The 19,347-nt window shown below is 31.0% G+C and overlaps 1 protein-coding gene across 1 annotated transcript in view; it reads right to left on the bottom strand.

Annotated features, from left to right (window-relative positions):
* Positions 1 to 80: 80 nt before the first annotated feature.
* The window catches only part of LOC145243081 (protocadherin Fat 4-like), a 69,317-nt gene continuing 50,050 nt past the window's right edge, over positions 81 to 19,347 (bottom strand). Inside the window, exons 11-14 of the mRNA XM_080106182.1 lie at positions 9,958 to 10,120; positions 8,873 to 9,141; positions 310 to 2,730; positions 81 to 89 (exon numbers count right to left, since the gene is read on the bottom strand). Coding sequence (XP_079962308.1) covers positions 81 to 89; positions 310 to 2,730; positions 8,873 to 9,141; positions 9,958 to 10,120 — 2,862 coding nt within the window. The remainder of the gene's footprint in view (positions 90 to 309; positions 2,731 to 8,872; positions 9,142 to 9,957; positions 10,121 to 19,347) is intronic.

The following is a 19,347-nucleotide window of genomic DNA, read 5'->3' as shown; positions in this document are numbered from 1 at the left end:
ATCTCCCTATATGTTTTATACACGATAATCAAGTAAAACTTCATAGCAGAATAATAATGCTAATTATTAGGTATAATGGATCATATTTCCTTCAAACAATAAACAAGACTAAAATACAGTTAAATGTACACAGCTTTTTTTTTAAATATATCTTTGAAAATAATGTTTTAGAGAAATTTAAAATGGAATGCTCATTTATTCTGATGAGATGCAGTACATTCATGAAGATCATATAAACCTATTAAGTACAATGTGATTAGAAAAAAAATAACATACATGCAAATAAAAATAAATAAATAATAAGCTCACCTGTGAAACAGAGTCTGCAGGTAGCTGTGGTTTTGGCGATTGAGATGACAGCATATGTTGAGCACTTGAGTACGGATGGGTTTGCATTCTGGGTGTTGGTGGTTGACTGCTTCTTCTCATATCAACTGCATCACTTGTAGGAAGAGCAACATTAGACCAAGGATTGGCTGGGTAAGGAGGACTTATCAAATGTCTCTGACCACTACTCACATATCCACCTTCTGCTACTGGAACACTTCGAGGATTGCAACAGCGAAGGATACACACTGAGATTGAAGCTGTAATGATCACAGCTATTGTCACTGCTACAGACACAATGATAATTGCTGAAGTCAGGTGGATCTTGTTATCTTTTTTGATGTTAACAGCATTTAACATTTCTGATGTCTTGTTGCTTACGGTCAGTGTCAAATATACAGTAGTTCTGGCTGATAGAACTGGGCTACCGCTGTCCTTCACTAGAAACTCCAGCTCATATGAGCCAGCATCTTGTTGGCTTAGGACATGAGTTGAACATAACAAACCAGTGTACTGGTTGATGCTGAATATCTGTTTGCTATTGCCTCTGATTATTTCATATTTTAGAAATGCATTCTCTTGACTGTCACTGTCTGATGCCTTTATCTGGCTGATGTTCTTTGTATGATGCGGGTAATATGTTACATCCATATTATAAGGATTAACACTGGGAAATGTGAAATATGGAGCATTATCATTTTCATCTCTCACCTTAACAATCACATTCACTGTGTTATTCAATGATGGACTTCCTTTGTCTTTTACAAACACTTCAAAATTATAAGTATCTTGAAACTCATGGTCTAAAGACATAATTGAAGAGATTAATCCATTTTCAGTGATTCGAAATGGTACAAATTGTTTATTGGTGCTCACTAAAGAAAAAGACAGTTTACCTCCAAGTCCCAAGTCTGGATCTGTGGCATTGATTGTGCCAATAGGAATTTTCGATCTCTGGTTTTCATCAATGAAGAATTTAAATAATTGTTTAGAAAATTGTGGCTGTTCATCATTCACATCCATCACTTGGACTGAAAATCTGCTTTCACTTTCAAGAGGAGGATTTCCTTTATCCTCACAACTGATCCTAATGTCATGGTGATCGTCACTCTCTCTGTCCACTGGTTTCTTTACAATTACTTGATATTTCTTTGTATCCAGACTTTGTAATTGAAACTTATTGTGATCAAGAGTACAAGTAACCTTTCCATTTTGATCAGCATCCTCATCAGTAACTTTCACATAGGCAATAAAACTTCCAACCTTAATATCTTCAGAAATTTCAACTGTATTTTCTTTTGATGCAGATCCAAAATTCACATCAATTACTGGAGCATTATTTTGTTCATTGATCACATTTACTTGAACCATGGCCAGAGAGCTTAATGGAGGATTGCCTCCATCAGAAGCTTTCACATAAAGTTTAAATTTCAGTTTTTGACTTGTAATAAATTGCTTCATTAAGAAAATTTCTCCAGTTTCTGATTTTAAATTAAAATAGTCTTTAGCAATGTCTGTTGTTTTTGGGCTAAAACTGTATGAGATTTTACCATTTTCTCCTGAATCTAAATCCTTTGCAGACAATGTAATAATAGGCAACACAGCATCAGGTTTATTTTTGATTGAAACATTATAAACATTTTGAGAAAACACAGGAGAATTATCATTCACATCAGTTACAGCGATATGTACATAAAGAGTACTTTCTTTTGGAGGAGATCCTCCATCTTTTGCAATTACTTCAATATTATAAATACTTTTAATTTCTCTATCAAGTTTTTTCTTTAAGTGTATTGCTAATTGTGATGTTCCATCAACACTTTTTGAAATAAATAGAGAGAAATATTTATTTTCTTTGTTTTTTAAATGATATGTTACTTGGGAATTAATAGTTCCAACATCTCGATCAAATGCATTTGGAATTAGTCGTTTTGCTCCTTGTGTAAATTCTTCTGAAAATTCTATGTTAACTTGTTTATCTGGAAACTCAGGTTGATGGTCATTTACATCTTTTATGATAACTTTGATTTCTAATAATTTAATGAATGTGGATGCCTTTTTCACAGCAACATCAACCATTTGAAAACATTCTACATTATAAGTACAAAGTGATTCAGCATCCAATGTTTGGGCAGTGTACAATTTTCCTGTATTCTTTGAGACATGGAATAATTTCGAATTTCCATTGGAACCTTTCCGTAATTGACTGAATGTGATTTGCTTTTGTTCTTTAATTGCTACATCATCCATCAGATGAGTATCTGCCACAATGTCACCCAAATAAGTATTAGGGTTCTTGCCTTCCTCTACATGGTATGTGAGGTCAACACACACAGAAATATGAAAAACTGCTAGGAGCAGATATAATTGTATCAACATGATTCCTCGATTAAAAAAATTGGTTTATAGTTATATATTTCTGAAATACAAAAAATAAAAATAATAATTGTTAAACTGTTTTCTTTATAAATAACTTTTATGCAAAACTACATTTTTTTTTTTTTACATTGAACTCAATTTATCTTAGATGTTCATATTTTACCAGCCAGACAAAAATTTAGCAATAATTTAATATTATAATCATACATATGTATCTTTAGAATAATTTTAATATAACTTCTGATAAAATATTCTTTTCACATTTATATAATGTAAAACATATTGCACAGGAATTTCTTGCATACTCTTAATATTATGTTAATTCATTTTATAAATGAAGTTCATTATTTTTTTTCACATGTGGAACCGAAGAATCATTTAGAGTTGCTTCCCTTGCATTATTAAATCTATGCACTGAGCAAGATATTTTACAATGATTTTTGTCTTTTATGAATGAGAGACCGTTATAAGTATAACAAGCATTTAAAAATATGAACCTTTTTAAATACGTCTGAATAATATGATTTAATAACAATGTAGTTGCATAACATGTAACAATGCATAAATTGACTATTGGGTGTATAAACAAAATGAACTCATGCATAAAAAAATCATAATAAATTTCTTATTACTCTGTAGCAAACAAAAAAAAGATCACAAATTTTCACTATTTTAAATTAATAACCTGTTTGTGCAATAAGTTGATTTATTAAAATATTACTTTTGAATACTTATTAATTTATTTCATTTAAAGCAGTTCTATATCTAAAATCCAATAGACACTATTTTCATAGAAATGTTAATAAACTCATATTTGCTGCAAGTTAATGGTTTTTCTATCCAAAAAATATCAGCTTTATCAAAACATATTTGTTGATTAAATATATTTCCCATTACATGTAATTTTCATAGATCCTGCTATTATTTAAATATTTTAGGTCTAAAACTAAATGTGCAAGATGCAGTAACTAAAAATAGATATGATAATAAAAGTATAAAAAAATAGTTCAGTGAATAAAAAAGGTATCACAGGAAAAAGATGCATGAATAACATTCTTGTTAAAAGAAAACATCTCTTTAACACAGGGAATATAGCATTTTTTATTTATCATTTTATCTCATATATTAAATATTATTATTTCTTTTATAACTTATTTTACCATTTTGCAATTAAAATTGAATATACATTAAATATCATTTTTCCAACATTATATATATATATATATATATATATATATATATATATATATATATATATATATATATATATATATATAGTTTTTTTATTTTTCGTCTTCATTTCAAACACTTTTCTGGCTATGGAAGCATTGGATGCCAGGTATTGCATCTCTAATTGGAAAAAAATTTCACACATTGGAAAACACTCTTCTTCAAACGCTTGGCAGCTGTTTTTCTGTTGCTGGATTATTCTCATTAATGATTCTTATAAACTGTATTACTACTTATGTGAATATTGCCTCTTATAACCATTTTGTTTATGATCACTACATATCTTTTCACCTTAATTTTTCATTTCTCTTCTTCATTTCATAAACTCTTTCCACTAACTTTTGTGCATATATGATTAATTTCATATTGTGCAGTTTCAATTTATGCTAGTATCAGCAAAATCATAGCTTTACTATAACAATTATTTTGCTAAAATCTTTCCTCTGATGAAAAGAATTCCATTCTTTGAAACTATGCAAATTAAGGAATTCTTAATGTTTCTTTCTGAGTTTCCTGTCGAATACTAAATTCTTGTAAATTATAATTTACAGTTTTTAACTTTGTTCTTATATAATAAGCTCTATTGTTAGTTGTATTGGACTTTTTATCTGGATAGAAACACCATATAAATATTAATATTTATATTTCTTTCAAGTTTACAGAAGTTTTTGACTAATAAATTTTATAACTATATTTTTACTTATTTATACACACACACACACACACACACACACGCACACACACACGCGCACACACATTTCCTAGAAATCGCAAATTAGCTATAAAAAAATAAATAGTCTATTTCACTTTGAATCCTTTTTCTTCTGCACGCTTGTGTGCCCATAGATTGCGGTCATAAACTTACAATAATAATTAAAATAATGATTAAAAAAAGTTATGCCGTATCTCTTAGTGTTTTTTTATTAAATAGAATTTTATATTTGGAAAAGAAAAGTAAAATGCAAATAGCAAGTGAAGATATTAACGGTCTGATTAAGTACTATTTGGTTCTTATTTAATTCAAGTTTTACCCTTATATTATAAAATTTAATGAGTGTTTTCATAGGGTTTGGGACGGATTAGACAATTTACATCTAAAACACCTTTCAGGATACAAAACTTTCATGATATGAAAGCCAAGCCGGTGCGAATTAATTTGATATCTAGTTGTTCCATTGTATATATATATATATATATATATATATATATATATATATATATATATATATATATATGAGAGAGAGAGAGAGAGAGAGAGAGAGAGCTTTATAGACAAATTTATCTTTAGTTGATCTTTGACACGTAAATAGTTTCATTTACTAGCCAAATAGAAAAGTTATTAGCCAAACCTACGTGATTTTTGGAATATAACAGCTTTGTTTCGTGATGAGTATATATATTATATTTTTGGATTTTTCTTTTTAAATAATTTTTATGTTAAGATTCGAATGTATAAACATTCAAATTTCTTCAGATGTTTTTAAACAGACTTCATTAAAAAAAAAAAAGAAGAGTATATTGTTCTATTAAACCTTTTATAGTTTAACTAATTTGACTTTGTTCATTTTATTAAAAAACAAATGAAGGTGGAAAAGACATTTTTCACTCAGTAATGATCGTCGGAAGATTGTTAGTGAAAAAACATAACTGCCAAAAGATAAACGTTTTATTATTTTTAGTCACCACTGAGAAAAATCACTCACAAACATGACAGTTTCACTCACAATGTACAGCGCTGATATATATATGTTATGAGGTTATATATATATAGGTTATATATAAAGGTTATGAGGAGGGATTTACTAATCAAGAAAAAGCAAATTCCCAAACCAAATAACCTTCATTACGCTGGACTTCTAATACGGTTAGTTATTTTTATTGTAACATTGAACTCTGAATGAACTGTCCACATGAACTGTTTTACATATTTACATCTTATGCTTTTTTTTAGTTTTGTGACTACAAATCATAAAACTTCAAGTTTCAACCTATGCAGCAACCAGCAAATACATAGAAATGTTAAAACTTTTAACGTGACTTTCTGACTATTTCACTAACAATTTTTTCCTCTGATGAGAAGAAATAGCATTCTTTGAAACTCCATGTATTAAGGAGCACCCATCTTTGGAGTATTCTGCCGAATAATAAAAACTTTTTGTAAAATTCTACTTTACAACTCTGTTCTTCATATACATATATATATATATATATATATATATATATATATATATATATATATATATATATATATATATATATATATATAATGACCATTTTAAATGTTTATATAGTGCATATTTATAGAACTAAATTATATTGATCACTTTGGAAAAAATATTGACTTTAATTCGTTTTCCTAATATATTTGAACTTATTTAATATATATATATATATATATATATATATATATATATATATATATATATATATATATATATATATATATATATATATACACACACACACACTGGCAAGCAACAATTTATGATTTAATATAGACAGCATAACTACAAAGAAACAGTTGAGATCTGTATACTAAAAATACATACAATTATTCTCAAATGTACCTGTTTAAAAACAATGGAAGACTTGTTTGAAATATATAACTCACTTAAAAGAAAAAACAACAACAAAAAAAACATTCATTTGTTTTTTCAAATGTTCCCAAAAATGCCGGAAGGAATTTAAAAATAAAAAAAACGTAGTGTGTTATAGTTTTCTGTTATTAATTTTTATTTTTTATTTATATTTCTCTCAAAAGCTAATACACATAACATTCAGCTAATGTTTTGTTCATAGGAGTTTATCCTGTGAATCCTTACTAAGTTTACATAATAGTGTTCAATAACTAGTAGAACTGTGTATTTATTATGTATCTTTATTTATACAAATAAATACTGCCAGCATGTTTGTATAGATAAAAGTTTACTTTATATGTAGATATTGATTTAAAATTATATTCTCAAACTGATTAGCTTAAATGCTAAAATGTAGTAAAAAAGTATCAAGATAACAAGAATTTTATCTTTATATATAAACATATATAGACAAATATTGTTAAAAATGAACTTCCTCACAGTTTTATTATTATTAGATTGCATGTTTGTACAATAAAAAATAATGGCAATACTAACATATCATAAACAAATAAAATAAATCCATCTTTTAAAACTTCCAGAAAAACAATAGTTATAAAACTAATCATTTTTTAACTAAAGTATTTCCATATTTCAATAAGTGAGAATTTTTATTACAGTGATTATTAACAATCTTCTTTAGAAAGATTTACTCGATTAGCCCTTATGTAGTAATAAAAGAAAATATTTCTTTTTTTTTTCAAATATCTAATTCTTTAAAGTTATAATTCACAGTTAACAATGCATATTATTAAAATTAAACAAAATTCACAAAAATATTTTCAGTATAAGATACAACGTTTTTTTCATGGAAGGAAGGTATTTGAAAACATGTAATATAAATAAAGACACACATATAATATATGAATAATAAAGCAATAATGTTTCAAATGCTATATTTAAATATGAAATTATATAAAAGTTAACTTCTGGTTAAATTATTTACAATCTGGAATATTTCATAATTTAGAAACAAACAAATAAAATGGCTGAAATCTGGAAAAAATTTGAAAAGATTAAACAACGTTATTTTGTCAAACAGAAGCTTCTTTACAAAATTTTAACTTAAATCAATAATGGCATCTATTGAAGAAACAAAATTTTATTATTCTTTGATTTTGATAAATTTTTCACTAACTTAATAAATATTGAAAAATTTCAACTAATCTTACCTTTATGATGAAATCTGAAGACCAGTAAACAACAAACTCAGAAAGAAGTAAATTCAAAGAGAAGGAGGGCGGAAGAGAGAAATAGAGACAGACAGACAGAAAGGGAGAGATACTGCTGCAGCTGCTACTATATAATATTCCAGAGTGTTTCTTTGTTTAGTTCATATGAGAGGGAAGCAAGTCCTACTTCATTTGTTGTATGTGTAATGGCTGCTGCTCTGTCAAAAAATGGCTTCAAAAATGTGTAATGTGTAAATACTGAGATTTTAACACTAAACTCTTTTAATGTCACTTTTTATTCCTAAATTCATACAATAATTACAAATATATTTCACAACATTTAATAATTATAAATAGTTTGAAAGGCAAGCAAGTGTTGTTATTTAAAATGGTCGGTTTTCATCCATTTATTCACACTATAAATATAATTAAAAAGAAAAAATGGTTTCGATCTAATCTAATATTTATGCTTACTCATTATGTTTGTATCATTAAATAAAAGTAGAATTTATTGATGATATTATCCAAAAATAAATAGTTACTTTAATAAATTATGAAAAAATGTGTAGATACGAATCAGGCAAATGTAAAATATCAAACAAAAATGTAAAATTAATAATTATCAAGTTTTATTCCCCAAAATTGTATTTGGCAATTCATTTGGTGTACATATATATTTTTTAAATACAGAAACAAATACAATTTGTATAACATAAAATACCACTTAGAAAAACAGACAAAATTATACGTGAATATAAATACATGGTTTGGAGTCTTTGGAAAACAACATATAAACAAATTTACTTACATTTACTTTTTACATCATATCCAGAAATAAATGATGAGAATAAATTTATCCACAAACTAAAAGTCTTCATTTTAATCAATTAAGATGTCTTAAAGCAGTCATATATTAATTTTCTTAGAATTTTAAATACATTTTATTATTATTTTTAAATAAAAATTGTTGAATATTTTCAAAGATGACATTTAAAATATTTTTAACAAATTTTTGGAATGATAAAAATTTTCTGATGTCATCTAAACATTTAAAAGAACATTTTTCTGTTTCACATTTTGTTATAAATTGAGTTACCTTATAAGTATTGTTTATATGAATGACATTTAAGTGGGCACAGGTGGCAAAGGTCTGTTGATAGAGGACTGACTACCACTTGTAGGTACATTCCTTGATTGTAATTGTCTATTAGAAGCACTATTACTATTGGCATCTGTATGAGGACTGTTTTCATTCATGTAGGGTGTATAAAAGCCTCTAGCTACAATTGTAGTATCACTAGGGTAACTGACAGTCTGTTGCAAAGGCTTCATCTCAGTGGTCTGCTGTTGTTCGCTTTGGGATGGAGAGGAATTGCAATATTGTGATCGGTAAATATCTGTAAAATATAAATTTAATTTAGATTATTGATTTATTATTGTCTACATTATGTACAGTAAAACATTTTTTTAATACAAAAAAAGACATCAATCTCAAAGGAATTTGTTTTCATTGTATATTATTATAAAGACACAGCATTATTTACATTTTAAAATATCCCATTTTTGTGACTGAGCCAAATGATATATTCAGCATTAAGTATCTATAAAGTACAATGATATTAATTGAAATAAATCGATGTGCTATTTGGAGCACACTTGGATTTTCCACAAAATCAAAAATGATTGTTGTGCACTCCTCTTCCAATCCATAAACTCCTTATTGACATTTCAATTCTTATTTTTTAACTTCTATAATTTTCATGCTATAAATGAAATAATTAAAAATGTCATATTTTCTTTTTTATGACTGTCAAGCATAAAACCCAGACCCAAGAATAATGTTGTGTCCCTTTTAATCAAAATATAAGTAGCCTAGGTAATGTAATTTCAGAATATACATATGGTTATTGAAGAGCAGGGGTTTATCTTAAAAAAAAACTTTAAAATATGCTGGTACACAAAAAACAACAACAAATAAAAAAAAACAAAAAACAGAGGAGCTACAATTTTCTATATACAGATTTGGTATTGATCCTAATAAATTACCCATATGAATATATTTTTACAATAGAAATTCATTTATTAAAAATTCCTGTCATTAAAACATAAAAAATATGCAAAATTTTAAAAAATAAAAATTAAACTGATTGTCTAATCTATATAATGAATATGCAATACTAATTGTACCTTTTTGTCTTTCTTTTCTTACTTGCCTGACATATCTTCTGTTTGTCTTGTTTCTACATCACTCCAACCTTGTCCATTATCATTGACAGAAGATTTTGCAGAACTTCTATTGGAATAGTCTTGTGTCCTCTCCATTTTGTTCTTGTTTCTGTTACTACCAGGAGGCAAAGCTATGTCTTGAATATACATCTGATAGAAGAAAACGAAGGAAGATATCTGATTCATAAAACTTTGAAAGAGTAATTTTATTATGCTCAAATACAATGAGAAAATTCATAGTAATTAAAATTGCAGAGAAATTAAATATAATCTCTATACTAATAAAACTGATCATGTTGTTTGTTATCTTACTTGCTTGTTACCATGCACGATTTTAACCTGCACATAAATGTTTTAGATGGTTTGAAGAAAAGCGAATGATGTAAATAATATGCATATAATAAGTAGTAGTAAGAGGTAAATGATGTAAATAATTAAAAGAGAAATAGGAGAGGAGTGAGAAAGAAAGGGAAGTAAAAAGGGACAGAGAAAAGAGAGAAGAATAAATGATAGAGAAAGAGAGAGGGTTTATTATGCCATTATTATGCCATCCTAAGAGAGCTTCATAAATATTTATATATGTTTGTTTGAAAGCAGCAACTGTCATAAATTTTGGCTGTTGCCCATCTATATAATACAGTCTGTTGATGCATTTGCTGCTTTTTTTTTAAGCAGTAGCAATCGTAACTTGAAATTGTTTGTCACCGTGCACGATTTTAACATAACATAAATTTAATTTTAATAAATTTTAACATAAATGTTTTAAATGGTCAGAGGAAAGGAGAATGATATAAATGATATGCATATGATAAGTAGTAGGAGAAGGTAAATGATGTAAATAATTAAAAGAGAAATAGGAGAGGGGTGAGAAAAAGGAAAGGGAAAGAAGAGTGGGTAGAGAAAAAGTAGATTAAATGAGAGAGGATTTATTATGTCATCCTAAGAGAGTTTCATAAATATTTATACACTTGTTGTAAAGCAGCAGCAGTCATAAATTTTGGCTGTTGCTCATCTATACAATACAGTCTGCATTTGCTGTTTTTTTAAGCAGTAGCAACCGTAACTTGAAATTTCCAAATATATTTGAAAACATTCTTAAATATTTAAAAGCAAATACTATTCATGAGTGGTCTAGTAGAATACTAATTCTACAGAATGTAGTTATCTCAGAATCTTAAATTTACTTTCTTTCTAAATACACTCTATTCTAACATTTTTCACACACACACACACACACACACACACACACACACACACACACACACACACACAAAAGTCAATTGAATTTTCAAAGTCTAACTCAAATAGCAATCCATCTGACATATTGATTTTTGATTTGGATTAGCCTATTTTTTTTTATTTCTTCCTCTATTATCTTATTGGCACAAATATTTTACTGTTTATTGTGAAAATATTTGTTCTTGTTAGGGTGGATACAGACTTCTGAGGTGCTGGTGTTGGTCAGTATAAACCCAAACCATAATAATTAACTTATCTGTTTTATCAATGCTGCCTAACTTATTCCATAATTTGCTAAGTTAAAACAAAAGATACTTTACAAATTATGTTTTTTCTAAAATATTTTTCCATTCTCAGCAAATATAATATTTATTTTCTGTTGAACTATTTTCTTATTGAAACATACTTCATAGAGATATGTCAGTGTTTTGACAAATAACTGATACATATTTATTAAAATACTTTGCTTCATTTAATTTTTGTCATTTTTTAAGAATTTTTTTTTTTTACTCATATTCATCCCAAACAAAGTACATTGTTCGTTTGATTATACATTTTATCACAGAAAAAAAAAAAACTTGTTGCGGGGTCACTGACCGCTCCTTTTCGTTTACTAACATCCCACACGTTTGAAAAAAAAAAATGGGCATTAAGCCATGCCCTAAAAACCTTGACCTTTGCTTCTGCTGAAAACGCATACATTTCATCTTCTTCACACCTAGTAAAATTCAAGAATCTAAATGTTGACCAAAAGCTATCTAAATACAATCAATCAACATCTCAGATATTTTTGACTGCAACAAATTCAGTCATTAATAGTTATCTGCTTGTTACTCAGGATCTCCATTGTAGTATCCCTTCTGCTAAATGTATACAGCAGACTTTGATCAGAAAAAGCAGTTGGAGCTGGGGTCAGAAGGACCCCAGTTCCAACTGCATGACTAATTGTTGCACCCAGACACCAGCACTTGCACCAGCAATAGCAGTAAATCAAATTTCTCTTTTCAAGGCAACTCTCAAACTACTAAACTGCAATTTAGTCTTTCACACCTTGCTGTCTGTTTCATCACCTGATTCCAGCTCTTCTCTCCAGTTTCTACTCTGACTCCTGCTGTTCCAGCTCCAGCTTACTTCTGCAGCTCCTACTCCGGCTTTAACTCACTCCTACAGCTTCGGTTCCAGCTCTCTTCTGTTACTCCAACTCCAACGCCTCATGATCCAGCAACTTTCAGTGACCTCTTCCAGCAACACCTGCTCCAGAAACTCCAGCTTCTTCCTGCACTGATGGTTCCTGTTCCTGTCTGTAGTCTCCGGCTCCCTGTTCCAGTCCCCATTGATGCTGGCTCTCTGTTTCAGTGCATGTCAATGTCCAACACCCTGTTCCAGTGACCGGCGATGCCTGACCCCAGAGATCCACCTTCCTCACTTCCATTCCTACAACCTTTGTTCCTGTTGATCAGCCTTTGCCCACATCCACACAGACTGGATGCACCTGAGAAATTTCATGACTCTTTAGGAACGTCAACATCAATCCCCATGTGACACCATTCCATGCTGTCAGGAATCCAGTTTCCACATTTCTAGTCTTTCCAGACATCCAGTTTCTCACATTCCTATCTATCCAGTCATTGGTGCTGTCCAGGTACAACATTTCCTGTCCTTCAATCTTCCTGCTTCCAGAATTATCATCATTCGATTTTCTCCAGTTCTCCTACATTTTCCACTTGTATTTATGGTGAAATAAATACATTTCTTTTACAACTGTTCATCTGCATTTGTCCTTTCTTCTTTGCCATTTGTCATATTTTGTCTATGTTTACTTTCTTAGTTGTACAGCTAATCAGCACCGAACGATTTGACCCTCTGCAACAAACTTATTTGTTTTATTCTCTAAAGTTTACAAAATTCAATTAAAAAAGTTCCACTCTACATCAAAAACTGAACTTGTGCTTCACTCTTGGGAGGAGGGAAGGAGGATTTCTGCACAGAAAATACCTTTGTCAAAACTGTCCTTGACTTTTCAGCTTGAAATGAAATGTCGTATCTGATCTGATACAACACTCAATCTTTCATCTTCTCAGTCAGTGATTTAGAAATCCTCCTAGACTAAGGCAGTTTTAATTTTCTTCCTGATCTTGAATACACCTTCTTGCTGGATTTTCCCAATATTAAATTAAAAACCGACCTTGTGCCCCATCTGCTCTAATAGAGAGGAAAACAGTTTGTACCTTTTTTTGAATTAAATATCTATTTTTTTAAATGAATTTCTAAGTTCAAGTTTTAATGTAGCTCCCCAAAATAGAGCATTAGGACAAAAATAATAATTGTTTGTGTTTAGAAGGATTTCTCCTTCACTGAGCTAGGACAAGAAAGATATCAACAAAACAATGCAGGAGGACTCCACCCTTGGTGGGTAGACAAGTAAATACGGACACAATCTCTGCAATATTTGTTTAATAAGCAGCCTTCCAGTGTATCTGATAATTTAAAGAAAACAAAATCGAAATCTTCTGCATTTTTAATTAGCTTATAATTACATGCACATAAATTTACCGAACATTGCCTTATCAATAAAAACATAAACAAAAGGTTTTCATCAGACGACACCTTCTCTTATGCATGAATAATAATCTTTAATTCACAAAAAAATTCGCTAATCGTCTTCATTAAAAACATTTCGTTTTTTGCACATAAAGATATACTTTCAAATAGCGTACAATTATTTCTGTTACGTTTCTTTAATATTTTTTTTTTAATTAATCGATATCTTTCTTTATATTTTTGCTAAAAATATTATAAAGGGAGATAACTTCCCGGTGTTTCGTCCCCAAATAACTGAATAATGTCCTACTGTATAATCAATAACAACTTACAATGAAATGTGTTTTGGCAAGTTTTCATTTATCCTCATCATCATCATCATCATCATTAAAACATGAAGTGATAGAAAACATTTTAATTTCTAAAACAACAGTTTATATATCAACAGTCAAGAAAGATGTTCTCTTATTTTGGTTATTTATTTTACAGGAAACAAATAAAAACCAGGGTAACAAAGTGATTTTTACATTCATAAAATTAATCAAAATGCCTTTCTAATCTATATGTCACTTTATTTTATATTTATTATTAATTGATTGTTTATTGAAATAAACAAATGCCAATATTTTAATTACAAAATTAAAACCACCAGAATGAATCCATATGTATTAAAAGATTTAGAAGTTATTTACATAAAAAAGTTTTATTAATGGATAATGGATAATAAGATGGCCATAGATGTACAAAATTAGTTATAGGTTTCTAAGAATTGGATACAATTAATAATTTAATGATCAAACTATGTGATAAAATTTGACTTTGAAAATCCTATTTAAAATATAAATATTTCTATTAAAAAAGGCATATTTAAAAATACTTCAGTCAAAAATATAATAACTGTGTATGTAATATATTTATTGATCTACTATCTTAATATGAATAAAACAATTAAAAATAAATATTTGCAGAGAGAGAATGAAATTGTCAAGTTTTATATTTGCAAATATCCTTTTTCTTTATTACATTTTCACCCCAAACAAGGCACGGTGTCACTTTCATGTAGGGGGCTACTATCAGGGACATAAATGGCAAGGATACTATGTAGGGAGTTGAGCAGCGAGATGTCTGTTTACTTTACACTTGAACTTCTGTATGTCAGCACAGTCAGGGAAGCAGAAACCCGAAAGAGAATTCCAAAGTTTAGCAGTTCTGGGGGAGAATCTATTAGAGTAGGAGGCTTTCTGGCATCTGGGGATCTTTACTGTGAGGGGTGGGATTTTGCTGCTTGTCAGGGTTATTTATGTCGAAAGGGTACAAGGAATTAAAGTTTGTCGCAACATTTACCATTAAATACTTGTAAAACAGGTAGAGGGATGCAAAATTTCGTCGATGGGACAATGATTGAAGTCTAGCTGACAGTTTGGGACCTATTAGTTTGGCGACTCTCTTTTGAACTCTGTCCAGGAGTGAGAGACTAGTAGCAGATGCATCAATACAAATTTGACAACAGTACTCAATACATGGGCAAATGGTGGCCTTGTACAGGTACAGGATATTTTCAGGCGTAAGTAGTTTTCTAACACGGTCGAGAGAGCCCACCTTCCTTGCAGCAACTGCGGTAATGCCCCCAATGTATTTGTTCCAATTCATGTTCCCTGTGAACGTTAAGCTGAGGAGTTTGAATGAAGTACTTTCAGGTAATGTATCTTTAGCCATAGCTATTGGTGGTTGAGAAGGTTTCTTGTAATTATTGAAGGAAACAAGCTTAGTGTTAGCAGCATTAAATGTGACCATCTATTTTTGTCCACATTCCATTACACACTGGAGGTCTTCCTCTAGGGTTTCTGCCATTCACTTGGATATGTGTTCATTCATTTTCCCCTCATGCCTGTTATAGAGAGTGGTGTCGTCAGCAAATATACCCATTTCCAAGACAATTTTATCAGGGAGGTCATTTATAAATATCAGGAATAATAAATGTCCAAGGATAGACATCCGCATTTATATCATATTGTTTTGACATACGACCATTGAAGACAACTTGGATTCTTCTCTTATTTAAGAAGGATTTAATCTTCATTCAGAAATACCATATTATCTGATTTTCCTGAAAGACTATCATGCCATACCCTGTCAAAAGCCTTAGATATATATCTAAGGCTATTGCCCTACCTTCCCCTGCTTTATTCAGTGCATGGTATGTATGTTCAGAAATTACAGTTAGAATATCTGCCGTAGAACAGGCTTGCACAAAGTTACATTGTTGGTCAGACAGAAGTTTAGCAGCTGTAAGGTAGTGAACTAGAGCTTGATTAATTATGGACTCAAATATTTTGGCGAAAAGAGGGTGGAGACTAATGAGGTGATATTTTAATGGGTCAGTTCTTTCTCCAGAAATCTTGTAAATTGCAGAAGCAGTTTTCCAGCACTCAGGAGAGCAAGATTCGTTAAGGCATTTGTTGAAAAGCCCAGAGAGAACTGGAGCAATTTCAGTGGAGCAGTTTTTTTAGCAGTACAGCCGAGATGAGATCAGGTCCACATGCTTTTGAGGTGTCTGGGTGTTTTATGATATCATGTGGTTGAGAAGAGGGGATTTTCAGATCATCTAGTGTGGTTTCTGTCTGCAAAGGAAAATTAGAGGAGAGGCAGTGGTTTGCTGGATCAAAAGTACAGTTGAAGGCAAACTGACAGACAAGCAAGTTAGCCTTCTTGGTTGCTATGCAAATAACCTCATGATTGTTGGATAGTGAGTGAATTGTTGATTGCCCATTAATTACTATTATTACTGTTGTAGATTTTCATTATTTATTACACTGTTGTAGATTTTCCAGAAATCATGAGTTCCTAATTTCTGCACTTCAATGCATTTCCTGGTAGTTTTGGTATATTTTCTCTTAGCTGTCGCTATTTCTTTCTTACAATTGCTTCTAGCTCCTATAAACTTATGTCTGTTTCTACTGGACTTATATGGTATGCATGCTGATTTTGAGCAATGGTAGCTGCACAAATAGAAGTAAACCACTGGGGAGAGTGGGGTTCGCAACAGAACTCTCATGTGAGAACATGTGTTTCAATTGCCGCTTTGAACCATTTAGTGGTCTCATTTGCACACTGTTTTGAAGGATGAGAAAAGATATTTCCCCATAGGGCATCTCTGATGAGATCCCTGAGAAGTTTATGATTTCTTATTTAAAAAAAGATAAGTACATTCATTACACACTCATTGCAAAAAAAGATTATATCAATAAATATACAGATAAGTAGGCTGATATCCACATCCATTATTCTAGAAAATGACTTGTTAAAATAATTAAAAATTGATTTTCTCAATTTTCATAAAAAGCAAATAAAAAATCAATTAAAAGTGCTCAAAGGCACCATGTGTACTGCAGATTCAACCGATGTTAGTCCAGTTAAACAGACAGAGTGATATAGAATCTAGAAGTAATTGTAAGAGAGAAATTGTGACAACTAACACAGAATACACTGAAACCACCAGAAAACGCATTGAAGCACAGAAATTAGGAACCTGTGATTTTTGGAAAATCTACAATAGTGTAGTAAATAATGGGCAGTCAACGATTTCCCTACTATCAAACAATCATGAGGTTGCTTGCACGGCAACCGAGAAGGCTAAAACTCCACATTGAGTTTTAGAAACAGACATAAGTTTATAGGAGCTAGAATCAATTGTAAGAAAGAAATAGCGACAGCTAAGAGAAAATATACCAAAACTACCAGAAGCCTCAAACTCCACATTGGACCCGGCACACCACTTCCTTCCTAACTTTCCTTTGCGGACAGACGCCACACTAGATGATTTGAAAATCACCCCTTCTCAGGTACATGGTATTATAAAAAACTTAGACACCTCAGAAGCATGTGGACCCGACCTTATCCTGGCTGTGCTATTAAAAAAATGCTCTGCTGAGGTTGCTCCAGTTCTCTCCTAACTTTTCAACAAATGCCTTAACGAATCTTGCTTTCCTGAATGCTGGAAAACCGCTTCTGTGGTACCAGTTTTCAAGAATTCTGACGAAAGAACTAACCCATTAAATTATCGCCTCATTAGACTTCTCCCGCATTTCGCCAAAATATTTGAGTCCATAATTAATCAAGCTCTAGTCCATCACCTTACAGCTGCTAAACTCCTGACTGACAAACAATATGGATTTAGGCAAGCCTGTTCGACAGTGGATATCCTAACTGTAATCTTTGAACATATATACCATTCACTAGACAAAGCAGGGGAGGTTAGAGCGGTAGCCCTCAATATATCTAAGACTTTTGATAGGGTATGGCATGATGGTCTTCTAAGGAAAATTAGATCATATGGTATCACTGGAAGAATACATAATGTAATTAAATCCTTCTTAAATAAGAGAAAAACCCAGGTTGTCCTCGACAGTTGTACATCTAAACAATATGATATAAATGTGGAAGTACCTCAAGGGTCTATCCTTGGACCTTTATTATTCCTGATATTCATAAATGACCCCCCTGATAAAATTGTTTCAGAGATGGGTATATTTGCTGATGACACCACTCTCTATAACAGGCATGAGGGGAAAACAAATGAACACATATCTAAGGAAATGGCAGAAACACTAGAGGATGACCTCAAATCTGTAGTGGAATGTGGACAAAAATAGATGGTCACATTCAATGCTGCCAAGCTTGTTTCGTTCAATAATTACAAGAAACCTTCTCTACCACCAATAGCAATGGGCAAGAAAACATTACCCGAAAGTACTTCCTTTGAACTCCTCAGTCTAACGTTTACAGGGAACATGAACTGGAATAGATACATTGAGAGCATTGCCAAGTCGGCTATGAAGAAGGTGGGCTCTCTTTACCGTGCTAGAAATCTACTTATGCTTGAAAGTATCCTATACCTCTATAAGGCCACCATTCGCCCATGTATGGTACTCCATACATGGGCGAATGGGGGCCAGTTCACAGTGGTCACATTTGGGCTGGTGTATCTGCTACTTATCTCCCACTCCTGGACAGGGTTAAAAGAGAGTCGCCAACCTGATAAGTCTTGAACTGTCATTTAGGCTTCAGCCTCATTACAATCGACAAAATGTTGCATCCCTCTACAAGTACTTTAATGGTGAATGGTCTGACGAACTACAAGCACTTGCACCCCCTAAACGTGAATACCCCCAACAAACCCAACAAGCAGCTAAATCCCACCCCTTCACAGTAAAGATCCCTAGGTGTAAGAAGGCCTTCTATTGCAATAGTTTATTCCCTAGAACTGCTAGACGTTGGAACTCCCTTCTGATATTCTGCTTTTCCAACTGTACTGACATGCAGAAGTTCAAATATAATGTGAACAGACATCTTGCTACTCATCTCCCTTCATAATACCTCTGCAACTTATGACCCCGATAGTAGCCCCCCTACTTCAAAGTGGCACTGTGGCTTGTTTGGGGTGAAAATTGAATAAAAAAAATAAATAAATACTAAAACAGATCTCTGAGTCTTAAAGAAATTAAAGATAAAAGTGTGAAAAACAGGGTTCTTCCCTAAAAAACTGTAATTGATTCATATAAAAAAAAAACTTTATGAACAAATATGAATGAAAAAAT

This window comes from Euprymna scolopes, chromosome 21 (genome assembly GCF_053919585.1).
Source record: "Euprymna scolopes isolate OS-2025 chromosome 21, ASM5391958v1, whole genome shotgun sequence".
NCBI classification, from domain to species: domain Eukaryota; kingdom Metazoa; phylum Mollusca; class Cephalopoda; order Sepiida; family Sepiolidae; genus Euprymna; species Euprymna scolopes.
The sequence above is the reverse complement of the archived record's forward strand: the minus strand, read 5'-3'. Positions and strand labels throughout refer to the sequence as shown.